At 39.2% G+C, this 21,213-nt stretch overlaps 2 protein-coding genes across 5 annotated transcripts in view; both read left to right on the forward strand.

Annotated features, from left to right (window-relative positions):
• The window catches only part of Nup62 (nucleoporin 62), a 128,341-nt gene extending 126,684 nt beyond the window's left edge, over positions 1-1,657 (forward strand). For all 4 annotated transcript variants that reach the window (XM_072303837.1, XM_072303836.1, XM_019044860.2 and 1 more), the window contains exon 5: positions 668-1,657. In XM_072303837.1, coding sequence (XP_072159938.1) covers positions 668-1,093 — 426 coding nt within the window. In that variant the 3' untranslated portion in view covers positions 1,094-1,657. The remainder of the gene's footprint in view (positions 1-667) is intronic.
• Positions 1,658-3,111: 1,454 nt separating this feature from the next.
• The window catches only part of LOC109032552 (diacylglycerol lipase-beta), a 74,981-nt gene continuing 56,879 nt past the window's right edge, over positions 3,112-21,213 (forward strand). The window contains exon 1 of the mRNA XM_072303835.1: positions 3,112-3,495. The gene's annotated coding sequence lies outside the window, so the exon portion shown is untranslated. The remainder of the gene's footprint in view (positions 3,496-21,213) is intronic.

A 21,213-nucleotide genomic window follows, 5' to 3' on the forward strand; every position in this document is an offset into this window, starting at 1 on the left:
TTTCCTGTCGTTTGTATATTTTTAGTCTTCTATTTGTAAGAAATTTGACAGATTTCCCTGTCAAGTTAAGAATTAAAAGAATTGTGACAAAAACAACTAACAATCCTCTAAAATCTTCAGGAACACATCATACCAATGGGTGAAATGCGACACCAAGTATCTTAATTGTGGAGTTTCAAAATCTCTGCTCCTAGTTTATTTGTTTGAATAGGAACAAATCAACTTTATAGCTTGAAATTTATACAGAATATTCCAATAGCAAAGTAGAAAATGTAAGAAAGTTTTCAAGAAATTACATAGACTAGTTTTCCAATGAATAAATTAAGTATGACTGGAAGTTTACAACATCGCAAACGGAGATTCGTGGTCTCTAACTTATTTTATTCTTCACCAAACACAGGCACCAGCCAAACATGATACGATACATGCAGCAAAGAAGGGGGGGGCTTATTTTGGGTCTGATACACCCTGTATAGAAATAATTTTGTTTTCCAGGTTTTTGGAACTTTTTAATATTTTCCCTTCTGCAGCAGCTCAGGGGGCAAGCTGATTAAATGATATGAAGGAAAGTTGTTTTTTTTTTCTCCCTCTTCTATCTCTCCTACCAATGACCGTTTTTTCTCTGTTTTCAGTCACTCTTTGCTTAAAGTCTGTTTCTATTTTTCAGATCGTATCTCTAAATAATGAAGTAGAAAACGTCAAACTTGAGCAAAAGAAATTAGACCACGAGCTCGATTTCATCTTAGCTCAACAGAAAGAATTAGAAGACTGTTTGGTTCCTCTGGAGAAAGAGTTGGCTTCCAATAATGCAGCACGGGATCCTCAAAGAGAAAATATGTATCAATCGGCTGAGAATATTGATGTTCAATTGAAACAGATGTCGGAAGATTTGAAAGAAATCATCGAACATCTGAATGACTCAAATAGGTCCCAGGACAATAGTGATCCTATAGTTCAAATTGGTCGGATTCTCAATTTCCACATGAATTCCCTCCAATGGATAGATCAGAGCACATTGCAAATTCAAAATCAGTTAGATGAAATTACTAAACTTCATGGTGTCTATCAAAAAGACAGTGATCGAATGTTTTAGTTTCAAAAGCATTAATTGATTCTAAGTTTCTTTTAAAACAATTTTCAATATTTAAACCTTTTACAGCAAATAGTTGGAAAGATGGATGTCTCCAAGACTTATTTTAAAAGAAACAAAGTTGTAAAAAAAAAGCTGTGCAACTGTTGAGCAGTGATAAAGTAGTTCTAATGCGTATTATAAATGAACTCTTTATATAATAAGATGCCTTTCCATGCAAGATGTCTTAGACACTCGACTTTCTATAATTGGACGTATTTCTGCCAAACGGGATTATGTGCATTACGACATGAACCCTGAGACCCACAAAAATGTAAGCTTAACAGGGCTCACGTCATATGCACACAGTTCCGTTTGGCAGAAATACGTCCAATATTCCTGTCAAAATGCACCAGATTTCCGTTTCAAGCTTGAGACTTTGAGCTTCCTCTTTTGAAAATTCGAAGAGCTCATAATGTTCTGTTTTTAATTTCTACTCAATGAGTCAAACTAATTGTAAGTCCTAATTGTAATATATTACCAGTTTATTTTCTAATATTTTTGTAAAATAAAGATTTTAAGTCAGTACCCCTCTGATGTTTTCCTCTTTTCTTCCCCTAAATTTTCTATGAATTTTATATTTTTCTTTGAACTTCCTTGCATTGCTAAGTTTTTCCATCTAGTCATTCATCAAGGTTTCGTGTTCTCTTTTTTAGTTCAGTTTAATTTAATTTCATGACCCCTGAATGACTTAGCAGTGAAGAATATTACTAGTAATATACCATAGAATATTACTAGCATTATAGTAATATAGTTAGTAGAAAAATATTATGAGGTCCACTTGTTAAGCAGAAATACATGTAACGAATTGTTAATATTTTCTATTTGCACCAACTTTTTTATCTAAAATCCTTGAGAAATAACTCCTAATCAAATTTCCGCTCATAAGTTACATTGACTAAGAAGTGAATCAAAAAGACAATTTAGCTTGCCCATGGACGAATCAACCATGGATAATTGATTGAGGGGCACTATTTTCTCCTTATTTTTAATTTTAATTTCCAACCTTTAATATCTCATTGCTTTGTTCCAATATAGAATTACTCGAGTTTTTTGTGTTTTATGAATTAGGTAGGTACCTACCTTTCTTATAATTCAAGGAATGAACATTTTACTCTTGTTATATCGTTACCGGTCATCATCTGTGGCAGTGCAGAAAGAATCATACAGAGAACCAGCACAGGACACACTTGAGCAAAGGAATTCCTGTATACAATGACCCAAATGTAGATGAGGCTTCAAGAATCTTTATCAATTACACAAATCTTAACAGGAACGGATTAATTCGCATAAAGTTTGAACCATCAAAAAGTGGTTTGAAGTTTTCTTCCTCCATGATTCAATGCCTAAGGATGAAGTTTCAAAGGGAACTAAGTTCATGTTTAAAATGTTTTTTCGCGGCTGACTTTTAACATGAGAACTACTCCTAAATAATTTTTCCCTATCTATATTCTATCCCTAAAATTTTAAAACTGCCCCAGTTTTTTCTCAGTTGAATTACTTACAAACGAAGTATACTTTAAAACTACAACAGAGGGTGATAGAAGAACCTGTCTTCCGTGTAGCATTACAAAAATTTTACACGAATTAAGATGGCATGGTTTCTGTCCCACTCTTAGAACGTTGAATTATTTTGTAGCGGATTCTAAACCATTTCTCATCTTTCTTTCGCGTTTTGCGGAAGAACACGCTGAGTGTTGTTGGCGGTAGTAAGCCAATCCCACTAATTCGTAGTTCAAATTTAGCGGCTTACTTAATAACTTAGATGACGCCCAAGATGGCCACCATGATCAAGTTGCTCCTTTTTTTTTCCTACGTCATCAGTGTGCAACAATCACATGTGCGCGGATAGCAAGATTGCAATAGTTTTTTGAAGTTTTCCTCTCAAATCAGTGCGGAAAAAATTATTTTATCGCATGATATGGCAACCATGCTCATGTGGCGCCCCTCCGTTTCGCTCGTCTGGACGTAAACGATTTCATGAATGGATGACAGTCTTTTTCATGTATTCGTGTGTTTACATTGCGATGAGCATGATACTGATTCCGTGACGGTAGCACAGCACTTCGTGTCTTCGTGTGGATTTGGATACTCCTGTTTTTCATCCTTTTAAATTGTGTTTTTGAATTTTAGTGTTTCGTGTGTGCCTTCATCAGTTCCGCTCTCTCTGCCTGTCGGATTTATTTTCGTCGCGTGCCGCGGCCGTAGTTTCTCTCCTAATTTAGCTGTCCATCGTAGTGTCAACAAGTCCTACAGTTCCTTATCATATGGTATCAAAATTCTGAATATTTGCCGCGTGTAATTTCAGTCTACTCCTCGTATTTTCTTTCATCTGTTGTACTGCCAATTTACTCATCTCGTTTGCGGTAAGTCTCGATCGTTTCATCCCTTTTTAAACTCGATTTTTAAATGACCTACTAATGGTTGGGTCGCCTGAAGAGTGGTTGCTTATTTCCTGATCATCCTGATTTAATGCTTTCACAACTATCTTAAGACCTAATTTGAGCTTAACTCACAATCTATACCTTTTCTGCTGTGCTGAAAGTCAGTATTTTTTGTCTTGTTGTCGTCGGTTTTACCATGTCCTATATTGATCACATGCACGTCAACTTCAGTCCGACTCGTTTCCGTACGGCTCACTATCAACTGAATCTCCAACATGTTACAAAATCGTTTTTCTCATCAAGTGGTGGAGCATTTCTAAGGTGTACACATGTGCTCTTGGTACAATGTAAACCACCTGTTGATTCTGTCCCAGCCTGTCTGCAGAAGTTCCTTAAGTGCAAACCATTCACTTGGTCTGCAGCATACAGGCATCTAGAGCCAAGTATTTATCTCCCGTGCAATTTCTAGAACATGACACTCATGAAAATGTTGCCATCTCATCAGTTTTTCTATAGTTCAGGTTTTGTCATCATGAAGAAGAGACCAACTACTTTCTCGCTTATATTCAAGCTTAGTGGCAAGTTTCTAACCCTAAGCGTAAGCTACCCTCCTCCCCCTGAAGGAAGTCATAGGTCACTGTATTATGTCGAGAAAGATCAACAATCATAAGATACTTGCACATTTCAAGCGTGTGTAGTTCTTGGCTATTTTCATAATTTTTATGCTGTACAAAGCTGTTAAAAGTAAATCTGTGGACAGTTTTCAATGGAACTGAATGATCATGGACAGTGCACTGATAGGTGGTCACAGTCAGAAAATTTCCCTTTTTGTACTGAGGATGAAACTACAATGTGACCTTTCATAATTGGCAGCACCGTTTTTACAAGAAATAAAAGAAAAATCACGTAGCCCAAAAACTGCAAAGATGGAGTGCTAGCTTCTGAAACATTTTTGCTCTTCTGTCGCAGTGATTTTTCATCAAATTTTATTATCATACTTATTTAGAAATTATTGAGTCCATACATTCACGAGAACTGTAATAATAGTCAATAACTACCTCTGCAGATTGTCAAAATGAATGAATTGTTGGTTTTCATATATCGACGGTGTAAGTCCGCAACCACGTATCTCGGTTTGCGGCGTCGCAGACCTCCTTTCATACCTACCTTATTTTTTACATGAAAAACTACTCAACGGCAATCCTTAAAAACTGCCGTGATTTTTCTTCTCAGTGCCAAGAAAATTTTGCAAAAACTTCAAGGATTGATGTCAATTTGTTCTCATTTAAAAAATAAAATATGAACGGAGATTTTCAAATACCACAAACGAGACTTGTGGTTGCGGACTTACACTGTTGATATACAAATCAGTTTCATGTCAGATGAACACAAGGTAAATGGAAAATTTGTATGAACCTAATTTAATTCACTTTTTGTAAGATATCCTCCAACAGAATTTAAGTATTTCCATCAGCCTTCGGTTGTCAGTGCACAGGATTGCCGGTTTTTTCTAAGATGAAATGCCCTTCGATTCTGGAGAAACTCTTCAGACTCGCTTCTTATTATATGCAAACCCTATTCTGCCATCAAATATTCTCTTCAAAGAGATAGGTGTATTATTTTGGTTTGCTGCATGCAGTAGCTAACAAGTTCGAGTTTCTGCATCAACTGATCAAATTGAGCCCTAGGGGGAAAAAAAGATTGATTAAAGTCGTTTTCCTTCAGCCAAGTGGCTTTATAATATTTCCTTTTTGAAATGAGTTCTTGTTTTCATGCAATTTTCTAACCGGTACTCGGGTAGAATATGATGTGGTGGGGCTTCTCATCATGCCAATATCTCGGTCAAAATAAGCAACGCACGATAATAACGCCTTGATACAACTGTTCGCATTTTATGGATGCGCGTGTTGCATACGGAAAAATGGAAGGCGCGCCACTACGAATACGTGGCAACAATGTGTAATTTTTTGTGTATTTTACAAAACCGATGGACAAATCGCGTATTTATTGAACGTTCACGAAAATGTGCACAATAATATCTCATGATCAAACACTGGTCAAAGCGGACATTGAGCGCGCAACTATTCGAACTCCAGAGTGGGTATGTGGTATCACGCGAACATTAAGAAAAATCTTAACCTGTCTTAAATTACTAACGTTTATGAATGCCGTGATAATTTTATGAAAATTGTCTAATTTTCACGTTTTTACAGTACCGCTTGAAATTTTGCGTACATACAAATGTTCTGCACTTATAGAATCATTACAATTTTAAAAAATGCATGTACCTCTTGCAAAGATTTACTATCGATCCTTTTTTGTTGTGCGCAACGTTCTCTACGTGAAAATATTCGCGTTTCTATCTCTTAATATTTTGAGTACAGTATAGTCTCGATTATCCGCGACTTTTTTCAGGAACTTGAGCGATCCGTAGCAAACAAGTTTGAGGTCAAACTGTTTTACAAAATGTCTGAATGCTGTTTAACAGGGAAAAACTACCGATCATGTACTGATCCCTACCATTTATGCACGATATTCGAGTATCCGCGATATTCGATTAACCGCGGTTTTCGATTAACCGCGATTTTCGAGTATCCGCGATATTCGATTAACCGCGATATTCGATTAACCGCGATACTCGAGTATCCGTGATATTCGATTAACCGCGATATTCGAGTATCCGCGATATTCGATTAACCGCGATATTCGATTAACCGCGATATTCGATTAACCGCGATATTCGAGTATCCGCGATATTCGATTAACCGCGATATTCGAGTATCCGCGATATTCGATTAACCGCGATATTCGAGTATCCGCGATTTCGATTAACCGCGATATTCGATTAGGTATCCGCGATACCTCCAGTTCCAATCAGCGCGGATAATCGAGACTATACTGCACGTTATTGTTTCCGGACCCGGGGGTTTAAATCTTCTTTGAGATTAGCACCGTAGCCTCATGGCTTTAGAGAGTTATCTCACAACGGAAATTTTTCTCGATTTCGGCCATTTCAAATGCTAAATATTTTCTCCCACCAACGAAAAGTGGTGATAAACAGAACTAACACCCCCCCCCTTTCTTTTCACGAAAATATCTGGCTTATGCCACTGGGTGAGATGCCAAAACTCATTCCAAGCTGCCAAGAAGGGCAACCTGAGGCCAATTTTCGTGTGGAAAATCGGCAACTTGGAACATTCGTGTCACGATCGGCGGGAAACTTGCCAAAATAATTTTCCCCGCATATTACTCCTTAGTCTGAAGATGATCAGGCTTTGTAAAACCAGGGGATGACGTTTATCCTCAGTTCTGCACTGCCGTGCTAAGGAAGAACGCCGTACGAGCCATCAGGCGTTGCCAAATTTCCTTTGACAAATCACGAACGTTCGAGAAAATTTGTGAATATTTCTTTTCAAAATTTCCAGAGGATTTCGTTCGTAATTTGATTTCAAGTGTCTGGAAATTTAAAGGAAAAATATATGTATTGGAGACGTTGCATTTGTGAGGGATTTGCGATTTGACTGTTGATTCTTGTGTAAAAGTTCGCGGGAAACACGATGGTGCCACTGGTTTTCTCTGAAATTAACGCCCAAGCTCAAAATAAGCTCTCAAGTTGAGGCCAAAATGGAGAGGATATCCCACGCTATCCTGAGAGTCCACCTCTATACCAAAACAAACTCTCCATGCAAAGATAGGGAGCAAATACATTAGCAGGGATGCCGTGTTTTCAGTTTTGGAGTCCCCAAATAAAGTGGCAGCCCTGTCAATGTATTTGCTCCCTATCTTTGCATGGAGAGTTTGTCTTGATGTAGACGTGGACTCTCAGAGTAGGGTGGGATATCCCCTTCATTTTGACCTCAACTTGAGAGCTTTTTTTGCGCTTGAGAGTTGATTTCAGAGAAAACCAGTGGCACCATCGTGTTACTCGCTAACTTTTACGTAAAAATCAACAGTCAAATCGCAAATCCCTCACACATTCAACATCTCCATTTTCTTCAGAAATTAATATTTTACGAGAGGAAATTCGGCAACATTCGAATGCTCTTAAACGTTTTTCTTTAGTACTGCACCAAAGACAGATCTTTACACGAAATGGCAACACCTGTAAGGACACGGCGCGGACCGACCAACCAGATGCATTCTTGCACGAGACGGGCCAAAGGACGTCTCTCCTTCTCCCGCGCAAGGGCGTATCTCGATTCCAGAATGAGACTCAGAGAACATGGAATTATATGTGAAGCAAGGCTCACGTTGAAATTGAGATACGTCCTAGCGCCAGAAGAGCGACGAGGAGTCATCGACTTTGAAATGACCTTCGGAAATTATGGGCGCTCGACGAGAAAGTATTTTTTCAACCTCAACTTTTACTTTCCGTCCAACTCATCGTAATAATTTTCCCCTCTCTCCCGCCCCCCTCCTTTGCTGCTTAGGGCTTCAGGATGTAGAGTAAGTTAGAACAAGCGCCCCATTGACTCCGCTTCCAACTTCAGTTTCACTGGAAAAAAAAAAAAAAAACACATTGGATCTAGAGTCCAGACTCTTAAAAACATCGACAAGAAAAAGTACTTTTGATTCAATCAGAATCTAGCTTAAATCAAGAACCAAGCCTCTTAATTTAAGCGGATTTCGTTTTGATTCAAGCAAAAATCCGATTGAATCAAGAGTATTTTTTCTTGTCAATGTTTTCAAGAGTCTTGACTCTAGATCCAATGTGTTTTTTTTTTTTCCAGTGTTCCAGTCCGCCTGGTTCGTCAAGAAAAGGATACATTTTGAGAGTAAAAGGAAACATAATATTAAATTTATGGATGTCAGGAAAAGAATAATAGGCACATACTCAATGAGAATAGAATTATAAAAACAAACATTTTTTAAACTTAAAAATTAAGCTAATACACTTTTAGAGATCAGATTAAATCAATCTTTAAATATCTAGTCATTGAATAAATTGATTCAATCAAGAATTATCCAATGCTTGAAATAATTTACTTAAATATTATAGGTAAATTAAAACTTTCAGGAGTCAGGTACTAAAAATAAATACATTAAAATATACATACATATGCATTCAATAAAAACATTAGTTTCAGAAAATGCTGTGACTCACCTCTAAAAGTCACGTTTTCCAGGCCGGAGCCTCAAGTTTCTTTAGGGACCATTTTTTCTTTGTGGATGATTTTTTTGTCAGTTAGGATAAATTGAACGTGAATTGAATGCATTTTTGAAGTGAAATAATTTGCGACAGAGCATTCTAATCTACTGCAACTGATTAAGCGAGCATCTACAAATTTGAAATGGACTGCGTCAAGCAGAAAGGAACCAAGCCGCATCAGCTATTGCCAAATTTAATTGGGCCGTTTGATTTTTTACATGAAAACGGTTTTGCGGATTTTTGTGCAAATTTCAGTGATTTTCTGCACAGTACGAAGCAAATTCCTTGAAATTCTTAAACGAATCCTTCCAAACGTTTTTTTGTGAAAATTCAAATTGCTCAGTTTTTGGCAGCAGCTGATGTGGCTTGGTTCCTTTCTATTAAATGCGGCCCAAATATGACTCGTCTTCTACTCCTCAGAGAGGACAACGAACTCTTCCTCATAATTTTCCCGACACGTGCTCTGAAATTTGTTTACATTTCTCCACTGGGATGGCTGAATAATTTTAGCTGCGTTGCGAATTTGAACAGAACAAGAATGTGGAAGCGTATGTATTATTTCTGAAAAAGCGGAAATCATGCTATCGCCTGCCCTAGAAATTCCATTGCCTCTCTCCTATTCGGTGTCGGTTTTTCGTGTTCTTCTCACGTTTCTATATAAAATTGTATTCTCTCCTACATTATAATATATACCACAGCTTGAATATTAAGTAAGTAGAGAATAGAGATATGAAGAAAATCACTCGAAATTTTTAAACATTTTAAGTCTTAAAAGAATGGGATAAAAATTATCGCACCACAACGCGCTTTTTGTTTTTGAATAGATTTAATTTATTATTTTAGTCTTTGAATGTATTTCGGGAAAGTTAATATTTATAAATATTAGTACTGACTCATTAGCTTAGCATTAATGAATTAGAGAGATGACCAGATTTTTTTACTAACATTTAACATTTTAAAACGCCTGATGAAAGGGCCATGATATTCTAAACGATGTATACAATATTATGCCTCAAAGGCGCATCTCTGTGGAATTTGTGGTACAGCAAAAGTGCCTCATTCAAAATTTATGGCGTTTCCAGGGCTTTCAAGGTTTGTGGAGTGAGGAAACGAACATTTTAATTTAATCTTGGTTTTTTAGGCCAATATTGGTTTTTGTCCAGGGGTACAGAATTTTCTTCGGCCCACGCAGTTTCGAGTAGCCAGAGATTCAGCCTACACACCATGACAATGCGCGTTCGCAGCAATTTTCACTAAGAAATAGCGCGGTCGTATTAATTTTCTAAAAATTGAACACTTACGTAGTACTTCTGTAAGAAATTCACCACTTAAGCAGTAATTTTCTCACAAATTCACTGTTTTCGCACTAGTTTAGTAAAGATCAGTGCGTTCGCAATAGTTTACGAAGTAGCAACATATATCTTTGTCATAAATTTCTGCATAAATTAGTGTGTTGAGCATTCGGCTTTTACATTAAAACCGATGTTTTCATTCATGTGACAAAACGTTCGGTTCATGTAACCGAACTTCTTACATCAGTTCTTTTAACCTCACAAGTATTCGGTCTTACGAACCGAACGCTCGATCACGCAAACTCAAAGTTAGGTTGGACGAACCAAATACTTAGGATGATATACTTGGAACACCATTCTCTCCTTCGTTTTGTGGATATGCAATTTTATCTTCTTTGAAGTCGAAATAGTTGTATCGCGCGTTTGCCCCATCCAACTTTTCTATTCCTGCGTTAAAGTCTCCGAAAAGAGATTCTCCTTCATTTTGTGGGTATGGAATTGTACCCATTTGGAAGTCGAAATAGTTGTATCACGCCCCATCTAACTTTTCTACTCATGCGTTAAAGTGTATTAGTCGGCCGAAGAGCGAGTCTCCTTCATTTTGTGGACATGCAATTGGATTACATTTTGCAATAAAGAACCACTATCCCAGGCTCCTCCGTAAAAGCACCTTTCTGCATAAAGTAACCAATGGTGTGTATGTTGTTTGTAAAATGAGCAAGAAATAAGGGTTCCTTATTGCAAAATGTAATTCAATTGTACCTGTTTGAAATTTGAAATGTTTGTATCGCGCGTTTTGCTCCATCCAACTTTTTTTCTTCTGCGTTAAAGTCTCTAAGCCATCCCAAAGGAGTTCACGCTCTCCTTCACTTCGTAGATATGCAATTTTACCTGGAAGGCGAAGTAGTTGTTTCAGCTTATTTAACCATTCTACTCTGCTGTAAAATCTCCGATTCAGCGGAAAATAGACCAAGGCTCTTTTTCATTTTTGTGGCTATGCGAGAAAGTTGTGTCGCTTCATGACGTCGCTCTTCTGAAGTAAGGGCGTACCTCAATTTCCATGTGAGCCCTGTAGTCCATAGAACTCAATACTCTCCAGGGCTCTTGTAAAAACACAGATACGCCCTTACGTCAGAGGAATGACGTGACGATGATAGTGACTGTATCTGTAAACTAAAAAGGGACCCTATCTTCTCGATCGCGGGAGCGCCTGCAAACCTGTAGGGATACTTCAAGCATTGCACCGTCTCCCCGATCTCGCTCTCGGTTCTTGGCTCGCGGATCGCGCTAAGTTCCGAGGTGCGTACGTTACTTGGAAATGCGCAGGGCAACGCGCTCACGTAACTTCGGAAGGTGTACGTAAAAATGGAGCGCATTTTGATCAAACCTTAATGAATTTTATATAATCCATCATTCAACGTCGTAGTCTCATAGTCTTCGCAGTTCGCGATTGACCGATCGGTTGTGGATTCGTAAACATTCTTCATCCCTATTTTTTTCATTTTTGATAATTGATTTTAGATTTCTCTATTAAGTAGGTACTCCCATTTTCTTCAACAGTTTTAAGTTGGTACTTAGCTAACGCCTTGAGAACTGTGAAGTAAGGGCAAGTCTAGGCTTGTAACATAATTGTGTCTGATTGTTAATCGTGCTCAATCATTATCTTAATCCCGGTTAAATACTCGATTTTTACTAGGCAATTTATCTTCCCGCGGCATCTTTTCACAGGAGCCTTGCCCCGTGGATAACTGGGAAATATCCCAGAATTTTCATTCCTGCGATTCGAACTTGGGACAAATCTCGTGAAAACGTCCCGTGGAGACAAGGTCTTATACTCGACGTACTTATTTTTGATAGCATGTCACTTCTTTTATAAATGAAGCCAATATGACGCACGCCCATACTATATTCGACGGAGGTGGGGCAGGCGGACAGGGTTGCAATTTTTCATGAATAATATAAAATATTGAAATTTCAGAAAAATATGAAAAATATTGAGAAATAGTTTTCGAAATTCAGTGCAAAATTAAATGAAAGGCGAAGGGTTTTTCCTTTTTGGTGTCTTTTAGTGCAGGTTGCATACCCGGCCCCTGAAAATGAATTTCGAATATTTTTATATTTTTCACAATTTAGTGAAATTTTGTGAAATATTTCACCGAAATGTTTAATGTTTCATATTTTTCACATTTTGCACAATTTTGTGAAACTTCATGAAATATTTCTCGGAAAATTTCGATGTTTTATATTTTTCATTTCACCCGTGCTACCCTGCAGGCAGATCGGATCTCTGACATCTAGGATCGTACATCGATCAATCGATTGGGTCCAATTTGAGTGTGCGAGAGCTCGCGAGGCCGCGGGAAATAAATCAAGGAACGAAATTGAAAGGAAGGCTGCATGCCGGACCGGCAGACTAATCACAGTCAGCGTTTGTCAAGCTGCCAGCAGTGACCAGTAATCAGAAGATACTCTCACTTTCATGCTTTTTCTCTTCGTTTTTATAACAGCCGGTTCTTCGACTAGTAGTCTCGCTCCGTGTGACGCAGAGGGGGGATGCGTTGCGCGGATCATACGTCGTCGCGTTGCCACGTTGTGCGGCGAAGCCCCCCTGTTCCTTGAGGATTCCCCGCGGAAATTGAGATTTTATTGAACGATCTGGCAACGGTGATGTGCCGCTGCTGCACGGTGGTATACTTTAAAACGGGTTTTTGATTACGCTCCGTAAGGAGTTGCGGTATTTTATTTTCATCGGGCGGCAACGTCGCGTCGGGAGGCTCGATTCGGTCGTCTACGAAAGAAACGGGTCTTGATTCAAGAACACTCGAGGTGACGTCATAACATGGTTGCTAGACGTGTAAAAAAACTGATTGTGCTTTATTTTTTTAAATATTTTTTTATTTTATTTTTTTGGCAGTGAAGGGGTCCTCTCATCGAGAGACACCGCAGTTCCCTAAATTTTACGCTACGGATGAAATGTTAGTGTACAACGATGATTTTCGACTCATATTTATACGAGGGGGCTCGTCCCCTGAACGTTTTGCGGCCCGGCTCTCTGAAGCGCTTCGCGACTTAGGCGTTATGTGTTACGCGTTATTTTTATGATTTTACGTTATTAAGTAATATACTTACACGTCAAATTTCGCGAATAACATGACGGTAGCTTTAGTATCCTCTGAAATAGATTTCCATGCAGGGGGAAAGAACGAAAAATAAGGGGGAAAAGTATCACACGAAGATGTAAACAAACGCCGTTTGTTACTAAGATCCAACACCGAAAGTTAATTTCACTTACAGCGTTTTGCTAAAATATTCCGACCTAAAATCTGAATATTAATATTGAAAGAAACTGTGTAAAATTATGAAATTCATGATATGGGTACAGGATTATCCGTGTACATGACCGCAGGGGTTTAATAGAGTAGCGGGACTAAAAAACTAAAAAAAAAGTGTGTCGACGTTCTAAGAGATTAGGTGCATGCCTCGCTCGTCTTTGCCAGGGCCTATTTCCGTCGTTTCCGGTCCGACAAACCACCGGGCACATCACTGAATGGACATCCACAGATCCGACCGGAAAAAGCTGTACTTGGGACTCGGGGCTCTTCCGTTCAGAGCGGGCACGAGCAGAGAATCCACGCTCCGTGCATTAGACACGGTGAGTGTTTGGATAACCCCGCGACCAGATCGACGGGTTGTTAGTCGAATCGTTTATCGAATAATCCAAATCGATGAATCCCTATCTTCGCATTGCTTTTTATCGATCAAGGTCGTTCGATATCGATTCAAAAATCGAGCCGCTGATCTGTAGGTTGCTTCGCATGGTGCCACGTTACAAGCAGCAGGCTGATTATTGAGATTGATAGACAAAGCGATAGAAAAATAAGACATAGGGAGTTTGGAGCAATCCTATTGGTTTAAAATGGGTGAGTCCTGTAGACTGAGGGAGAAAATGATGGACTAACTATCGGGTCCCTCGTGGTTGCCGTTAGTTAGTCTATTGCCTACCTCCTTTGCCCATTGCAACCACCCGCTTCCACCAATAGGATCGCTCCAAATCTCTTTTGTCTTCTTTGTCTATGGCTTTGTCTATCAATTTCAATAATCGGCCCGTTGGATCGATTAAATCGAGTCCACTGAAAGAAAATCCTTGTATTTGATTTGACTCCAGATAGAAATCGGAAAATCTCTTTGAAATTTTTCAGCCCCTCGAGTTACTCCACAGAAAAGAAATGAGTGCCATATTATCGAGGGGTTCAGATAGTGCGGCGCAGTGGCGAAGCGTGAATGATCGACCATTGATTTTCCCCCTTTCAAAGCTATGGTAAAAAATGAATTATTTAGGTGTTCGTTGCAAACACCCTGTTTATTTATTATTTTCCATAAGTTTAAATGGAAAATCAATTGATGCGTCGCAATGCCAACGCAACTGGCGCGGTGGCGATTTTGAATGTTGACAACTAAGCCTTACTGGTTGGCAAGGCTTTTTACTCTTTAAATTATTTTTTTAATAATATTTAACTGTAATTTACTATACCTTTTATTTTATTTTGTAAAATTTTGTAATATTCTTAATGCTTCCCTGTGTTCTTACGTACCTATATTATATTAATGTGTAATATTTAGGGGGGTGGGGTTGACAAGTATTATAGCCACAACGTGTGGCATTTATGTACATGAATTATAAATAAAATAAATAAATAAACTCCGTTTTTTCTCTCTTTAAAGATTTAAATCCATTAAAAATATAGATATTTGGTGTGGCAGAATCGATTGTTTAACATACACTTAAATGAAGGAAGAACGGCGTCGCCAACAAGAATCGCCACGGAGATAGTGCTGTACTTTTCATTAAAGCAAAACATAAAATGGCTCCTCGTCGAAAAGTCACATTAAACTGATCAATGTAGGTAATAGAAATTTTTGACATCAAGTCACCAATTTTAAATGTTACCTGCTCAAGATTACGTTTCATTTAGCCACAGCTCATTTAGCCACGTGGCAAAATGCAACAAAAAAATGTTGCATCTTGCCACAGATTTTAGGTGCTATGTGGCTAAACGAAACAAGAAAAATTAGTGTGGCAAACGTGGCAAAGTGCAACAAATTATGTTGCAGTTAGCCACATGGCCAAAGGATAAAACCAGGTATCTACATTGCAGCGTTACCAGACCTAATCGAAACGAACTTGACCTAACCTAACCTAACCTAACCTAACCTATCCTAACATAACCTAACATAACCTAACCTTATCTAACCTAACCTAACGTAACATAGCCTACTTAACCTTACCTAACCTAACATAGCCTTACCTTACCTAATGACCTAATCTAAGGGAGGAGAGCTGGATGCATGTAGTCAATAATTCCTTCGGATACTTTCCTATTAGTAGATTTTCATGTATTTCGGCGTAAAGTAGAATCAGTATTGCATTGGTCACTAGTGGAGGATGGTAAAATTATTTTTAAAGAAAACTTGTTTTCAATACATACGAATGGTTGTTTATACTTTTTAATCTATTCCAGATCTTCAATAAAATCAAATGCTTTGCAGTAAAATAAGAATGGGTGGATAAATAACAATTTTTTTTTTCTGAATTTGGTAGGCCATTCCAAAGACTGTGGCTAACTGCAACAATTTTTATTGCAGTTCGCCACGTGGCTAAATGAGCCGTGGCTAAATAAACAGATACCCCTGCTCGAAACCAAGAAAATGAAACCTATCTGTTCTGCGGAAAGAACGGAAATTAACATCAGTCAAACAATCCACCATTCATGAATTGATTAAAAATGACTCACTGGATGAACTCATGCCCACATTTTTAAGATTCGCAAAAATTATGACGGTTGATGAACACTTCTTTCAAAGCCTTGCTTTCCTCGGTGCGTCTTTGATTATACGCGGAGGAGGAACACTCAAATTAAATAGGCGCTTTGCGGTAGTATGAACGACGTGCATTTACAATTAGCGCGGTCTCGGGGTTGTCAAATTTTCAAATGTTTCCCATTTGTAACGCATGAAATTTTCCAGTTTTATCGGGAGCCAGGCAATCATGCTGAAAGTGCAGCACGATTCTTGCCCGCGACAAGTCTGCCAGTTCGTGCCCACAACAGTGCGGAATTTATGATCACATCGCATCGATGTATAATAATTTCATATCATCTATTTTTTAATAAAGTTTGATTTGAACAACACCATATTTAATTTCAGTTTTGAAGTATAACCAAGGTGATGTAATGATCGTTTTTCATTAATTTACTTAGGACCTTTCAGCATTTCGCCATCTTCAGAGTACAGTCATTAATACATAAATACATCACAGTTATTACACTTTCGTCCTAAACTTAATAACACACATCAAGGCACATTATACAAATCATACTGTACAATCTGTACTCTGAAGATGGCGAAATGCTGAAACGTCCTAAGTAAATTAATGAAAAACGATCATTACATCACCTTGGTTATACTTCAAAACTAAAATCTATTTTTTGATCAGTCGATCGCCTCTCCTTCACTAAAAAAGGAAGTTACGGGCTCCATAGACATACCGTCCGTTCCGGGCTCAGAGGCCGAAAGTTACGGGTGCTAGAGCCGTAGCCTCGATTGCTCCGGGCGCTAAGCCCGGAACGCGGACAGTATGTCTGTGTAGGCCGTATGTACGGCTTCCACGGCCGGAGTTTTTTTCCATTGTTGTAAGGCAGGAATGCGAGTACCCGCCTCTGTTCTAGGTTACCCTGCTCTTCACCTCATAAGAATCGATGATCGAACCTGGCATCACTAGAGTCCCTTTATACTGAGAGTCAAGACAATTTGAATCCATTTCTGATTGTTTCCCGTATTTTAGGCCTCCACAGTGTCACAAACGGGAATAAAGATTACATTTTCACCAATTGCAAAGATTATAATCTGGAATGGACCAGGGAATTACGGGTTCGGCAAGGAACAAACGAAATGAGAGGAGGAACGGAGAAAGGCATTTGAGAATGGACCGATCAAAGATTACGAAAAACGTTCAATTTCTGTAATCTTTATTCCCGTTTGTGACATCCATGAGCCGAATTGTCTTGACTCTCAGTATGAAGGGACTCTAGGCATCACAGGATCGATTTCGAGTTTCTCTCGCGTGGATTTTGAACCCGGCCGAATAGGACCATTAACTTTCATCGTCTAATCGTAGGTACGAATATTTGTTCAGCGCGGTTGCAAAAATATTTCACAGAGCTTCATTCAGTATGGAAATAAGGCATTCTTTGATTTATTAGACAACCTCGGGATTGATATGCAGAAGATAAGTGCATGTCCTGGTCATAAGTAGCTGGGATTGAGAATAAATGATCGTTTATTAACATGGTTGCCAGTTTGAATGGTAGACGGTTTAATGAGAGTCTGCGTGATTTCGTCGCGCAGAATTCTGGTTTCATCAGAAAATTTTCCTCGGAACTTTCGTAAAGGAAATCGAGGTGTTTTTTCTGAAGTACCTCATCAAAAAAAGGTTGCAGTAGTGTTCCAATATTCCGGATGTTTGGTTTGGAATTTCAGAGTTTTTTTTTTTTTTTTTTAATCTTTGAAAGCTTTTCTTACATTCTTTCTGAGTTTCATGTAAAGGTTATGCATTTTCTATGGCATCTGGCATGTTGACTCGTCTTTATGCCTCTAGACAAGGTATCAAAGCAGTGCTATAAGACCACATAACATGTTTTCTCGTCAAAATTTCACGAGTAAAGGAAATCGCACAACGGGAAGTCTGCAAATAAACTCCTACGCAAGATAGGTATAAGTTTTTACAGTGGGTGAGTTGTGCTGGTCCCAGAATCGCGTTTTGATTCTTGATGATTGTAGTTCAGCTAAAAATTGAATAATCGATTATCGATATTTCCCCATTTGGAGCTAGGGTTAAGGATCGACTTTCAAAGTATTCGTTGCGACAACCTGTTTATCGATCTTTCTCCATAAGTTTAAATGACAGATCAATCGATACAGCGCAAAGCACGAGATGCCGCTGATGATAGTCCCATGCCAGGTGCTTCGAAGTGGCATTTCATTCCTCCTGTTATTCACGTCACGTATGCACTATGCACTCCGCAGATCGAGTCAAGCGTCTTGCAACTTTTGCATTTCTCATTAACGAGACAATTAGCCTTCACCCTTTACGACTGAGCGAAAAAGCTACGGAACTTTTCTGTTGCGCGTTAATTGGTGCATTATTGCCAATCATTTTTGTATTTGTATGCGGCATTTGTACTTGTACCTATGACTGTTAGGATTTTATTCAACTTGTTTCCTGAAAAATTTCATCAGTAAAAGAAGGAAGCATTTTGCATGCTCCTGATTGAAAACAATATTCGTAAGCATCCCCAGGAGAATACATAAATTATCAGTAGCAGGTATTCACGAGCGAATGAGATTTCAGCGAAAAGCAACAGTGCAACACAACGCCCACCATGACCACCCTGTGATTGTGCATGTATGTACAGTTAATTGATGTCAACGGTCATCATACAGTACAGTGTGTTCAAGAAAAGTCCTGACTTTCGTTATATCTCGAGAACAGCTACCAAGACACCGAAGAACGTTCGAATTCGTGTTTGCATACTTCCATCTCTGAAAAGTCTGTTCAAGAGGATACCGCTTTTGTTGGAAGGTGTGGGGGGCTGTGTGGAGGCCAGCCTGTTTGAACCCGAAACTCTCGGGAAAATTATGTCTTTTTGACCTAATGACATATTTTCAATTGTCAGGGACTTTTACTCAAATGTGACAGGGAAATCAGGGAAATGTCAGGGAATTTCATTTTCTAAATCTTATGGCAACCTTGAGTGCCATAATCCGCTAAAATACACGTTTTTGAACGGGATATTCCTCCCTGTGACGTTTTAAGCTGACAATATTTCCCTATTTGGACGTATTCATGCTAAAAGGAACTATGTTGCACGCAATCCCTGTGTACATAGGTCCTTTTGGCATAAATGCGTCCATTTTTAAAGCTATTACCCTCCAATTTTTCGTTTCGGAAAAAAGTGCAAGAAGAAGTTTGAAGTCTGCTAACCGTGCACTTTCGTATGATGCAATAAAAGTTCCTCCTGGAAATTTTTCACCATTAAATTAATTATACGAGTTTATGGGAGCAGTTTGGTAACGAAGACGTAGAAGTTGGAAGCTTATCACGCACTCGACTCGGACAATTTGATCCACGACCGCGATTCGCGGAACACGCTCGGAGCGTGCGGGAACCCGGGAAAGTCCAGGGAAACGACGACGTTATTCAAGACCTTGAAAAGGATTCCCCTCGACGAATCTACCTGATTATTAGGCCTTGTTCGATAGACTAAGTATACATATCCGACACTGGGAAAAAAACACATTAGATCTAGAGTCCAGACTCTTAAAAACATAGACAAGAAAAAATACTCTTGATTTAATCAGATTTGAGCTTAAATCAAGAACCAAGCCTCTTAATTTGAGTGGATTTCCTTTTGATTTAAGCTCAAATCTGATTGAATCAAGAGTCCTTTTTCTAGTCAATGTTTTCGAGAGTCTGGACTCTAGATCCAATGTGTGCCCCCCCCCCCCCCCCCCCCAAAAGAAGGTACAATTTCTTACCAAACTCACCGAGGGTCCACCCCGATCCTGGCGCGAAAGTTACGTTTAAGAGGAGACATTAAGACAGGGTTGCCACAGTCAAGGAAAACCGGGAAAACCGGGAAATATGTAGCAGGGAATTTTAAAGTCAGGGAAAACGGGGGAATGTCAGGGAAAACGTGTTAAATCGCCTGTATTTGTTTTAGAATGGGTTTAAGGTTTCGAACAACAAATTTTGCTTGAAAACTATTTTCAATCATGCCTTTTAAACCATCTGGCATATCCGCAACTGTCAGCGGGCTGATTGTTGAAATTGATATACGACGCTTTGTCTATCGCTATAGACAAAGAATAAATGGGGCGTATGGGGCGATCCTATTCGTTGAAGTGGGTGGTTCCGGTTCCTCTATGGGGTCTCTGAAGGGTTACCGTTAGTTAGTCTATATTACCTACCTCTTTCGTCCGTTGCAACCACCCGCTTCCACCAATAGAATCCCTCCTCATCTCTTTTGTCTCCTTTGTATGTAGCTTTGTTCATCAATTTCAAAATTCAGCCCGCAGGGAATTTTACCAAAATGTGTCAGGGAAATTTCATTTTCTAAATTCTGTGGCAACCTTGATTTAAATGGACGAGAAACAATGGTGCCAACTTTCAAGAATCGCCCCTGATTCTCGATGAGTCTATGCGTGCGAGGGCAAAATCATCGGAGAGGACCGGTCCTCATCCGGAGGTTTGCCAGGACCGATAAATTTCATTCGGACACGGAGCCCGAGCGCCCGAGCGGTGGGATTGAAAAATTAACGCTAATTCCGTGCGGCTTGATCGCGAGCCCCGCAACCCGCAACCGAACAGCATGACAGTTTCTTGCTCGGTCAAGCTGGTTGCATTTTACAGTGCTGCCGTCATTACGCGCCAAAAAGGTACCGGATACAGGGTGTCTGCTAGTCCGGACTTGCCCAAAAGTCCGGAAATAGTTCTGATTTTCTAGGGCGGTCCGGAATACTGAAAAAGTGCAGAAATTTTGCGAGAAGGTCCGGAATTTTCCCCCATCACCACGCGTGTTTTTTAGTAAAGCCGAGGAAGTATGTAACCCCCTGCGCGTTGAATCTTAGAGTAGTATTTGCTTGTAAGATTGCGATTGTGTAGTCAGATAATCTTCAAGCCAACGATGAAATCGGGTGGCTACGTCAGTTTTCTTGCTATTCGAGCGAGAATTTCAACTTTTCGAAATTTTTCGAATTTCGTTAAATGAAGGTACTGAAAAAGTAGTTAAGTTTTTTGATGAAGAGATATTGAATTTCTTGGGATTGTACTGAAAAAGTACTGTAAAAGTACTGATTATCGGCCAGCCTGTTTTAGTAGATACCCCGAGATAGCGTCGCGTTGAACTAGGCTGAACTATTAAGCTAGGCTCATCGTATCGAGCAAGAAACAACACCAACCCTCATTGACGTACTGAAAGCTTGCGTAATGGGTCAGTTGCGCTGATCCCTTGATGATTCTTGATTCTTGCGGACCAGCAGAAATTTATCAGATTTGTCCAAATAGGAACTTCCCACGTTTAATATTAGGGGCCGTCCCTAAATTACGTAAAGCTCCAGGGGGAGGGGGGTTTTACGTGTTAAATGATAAGGACCTAGTCCCAGAAGCGTTACAAAGGGGGGCAGCGGGTCAAAAATGCCAAA

Source organism: Bemisia tabaci, chromosome 8, assembly GCF_918797505.1.
Source record: "Bemisia tabaci chromosome 8, PGI_BMITA_v3".
NCBI lineage: Eukaryota > Metazoa > Arthropoda > Insecta > Hemiptera > Aleyrodidae > Bemisia > Bemisia tabaci.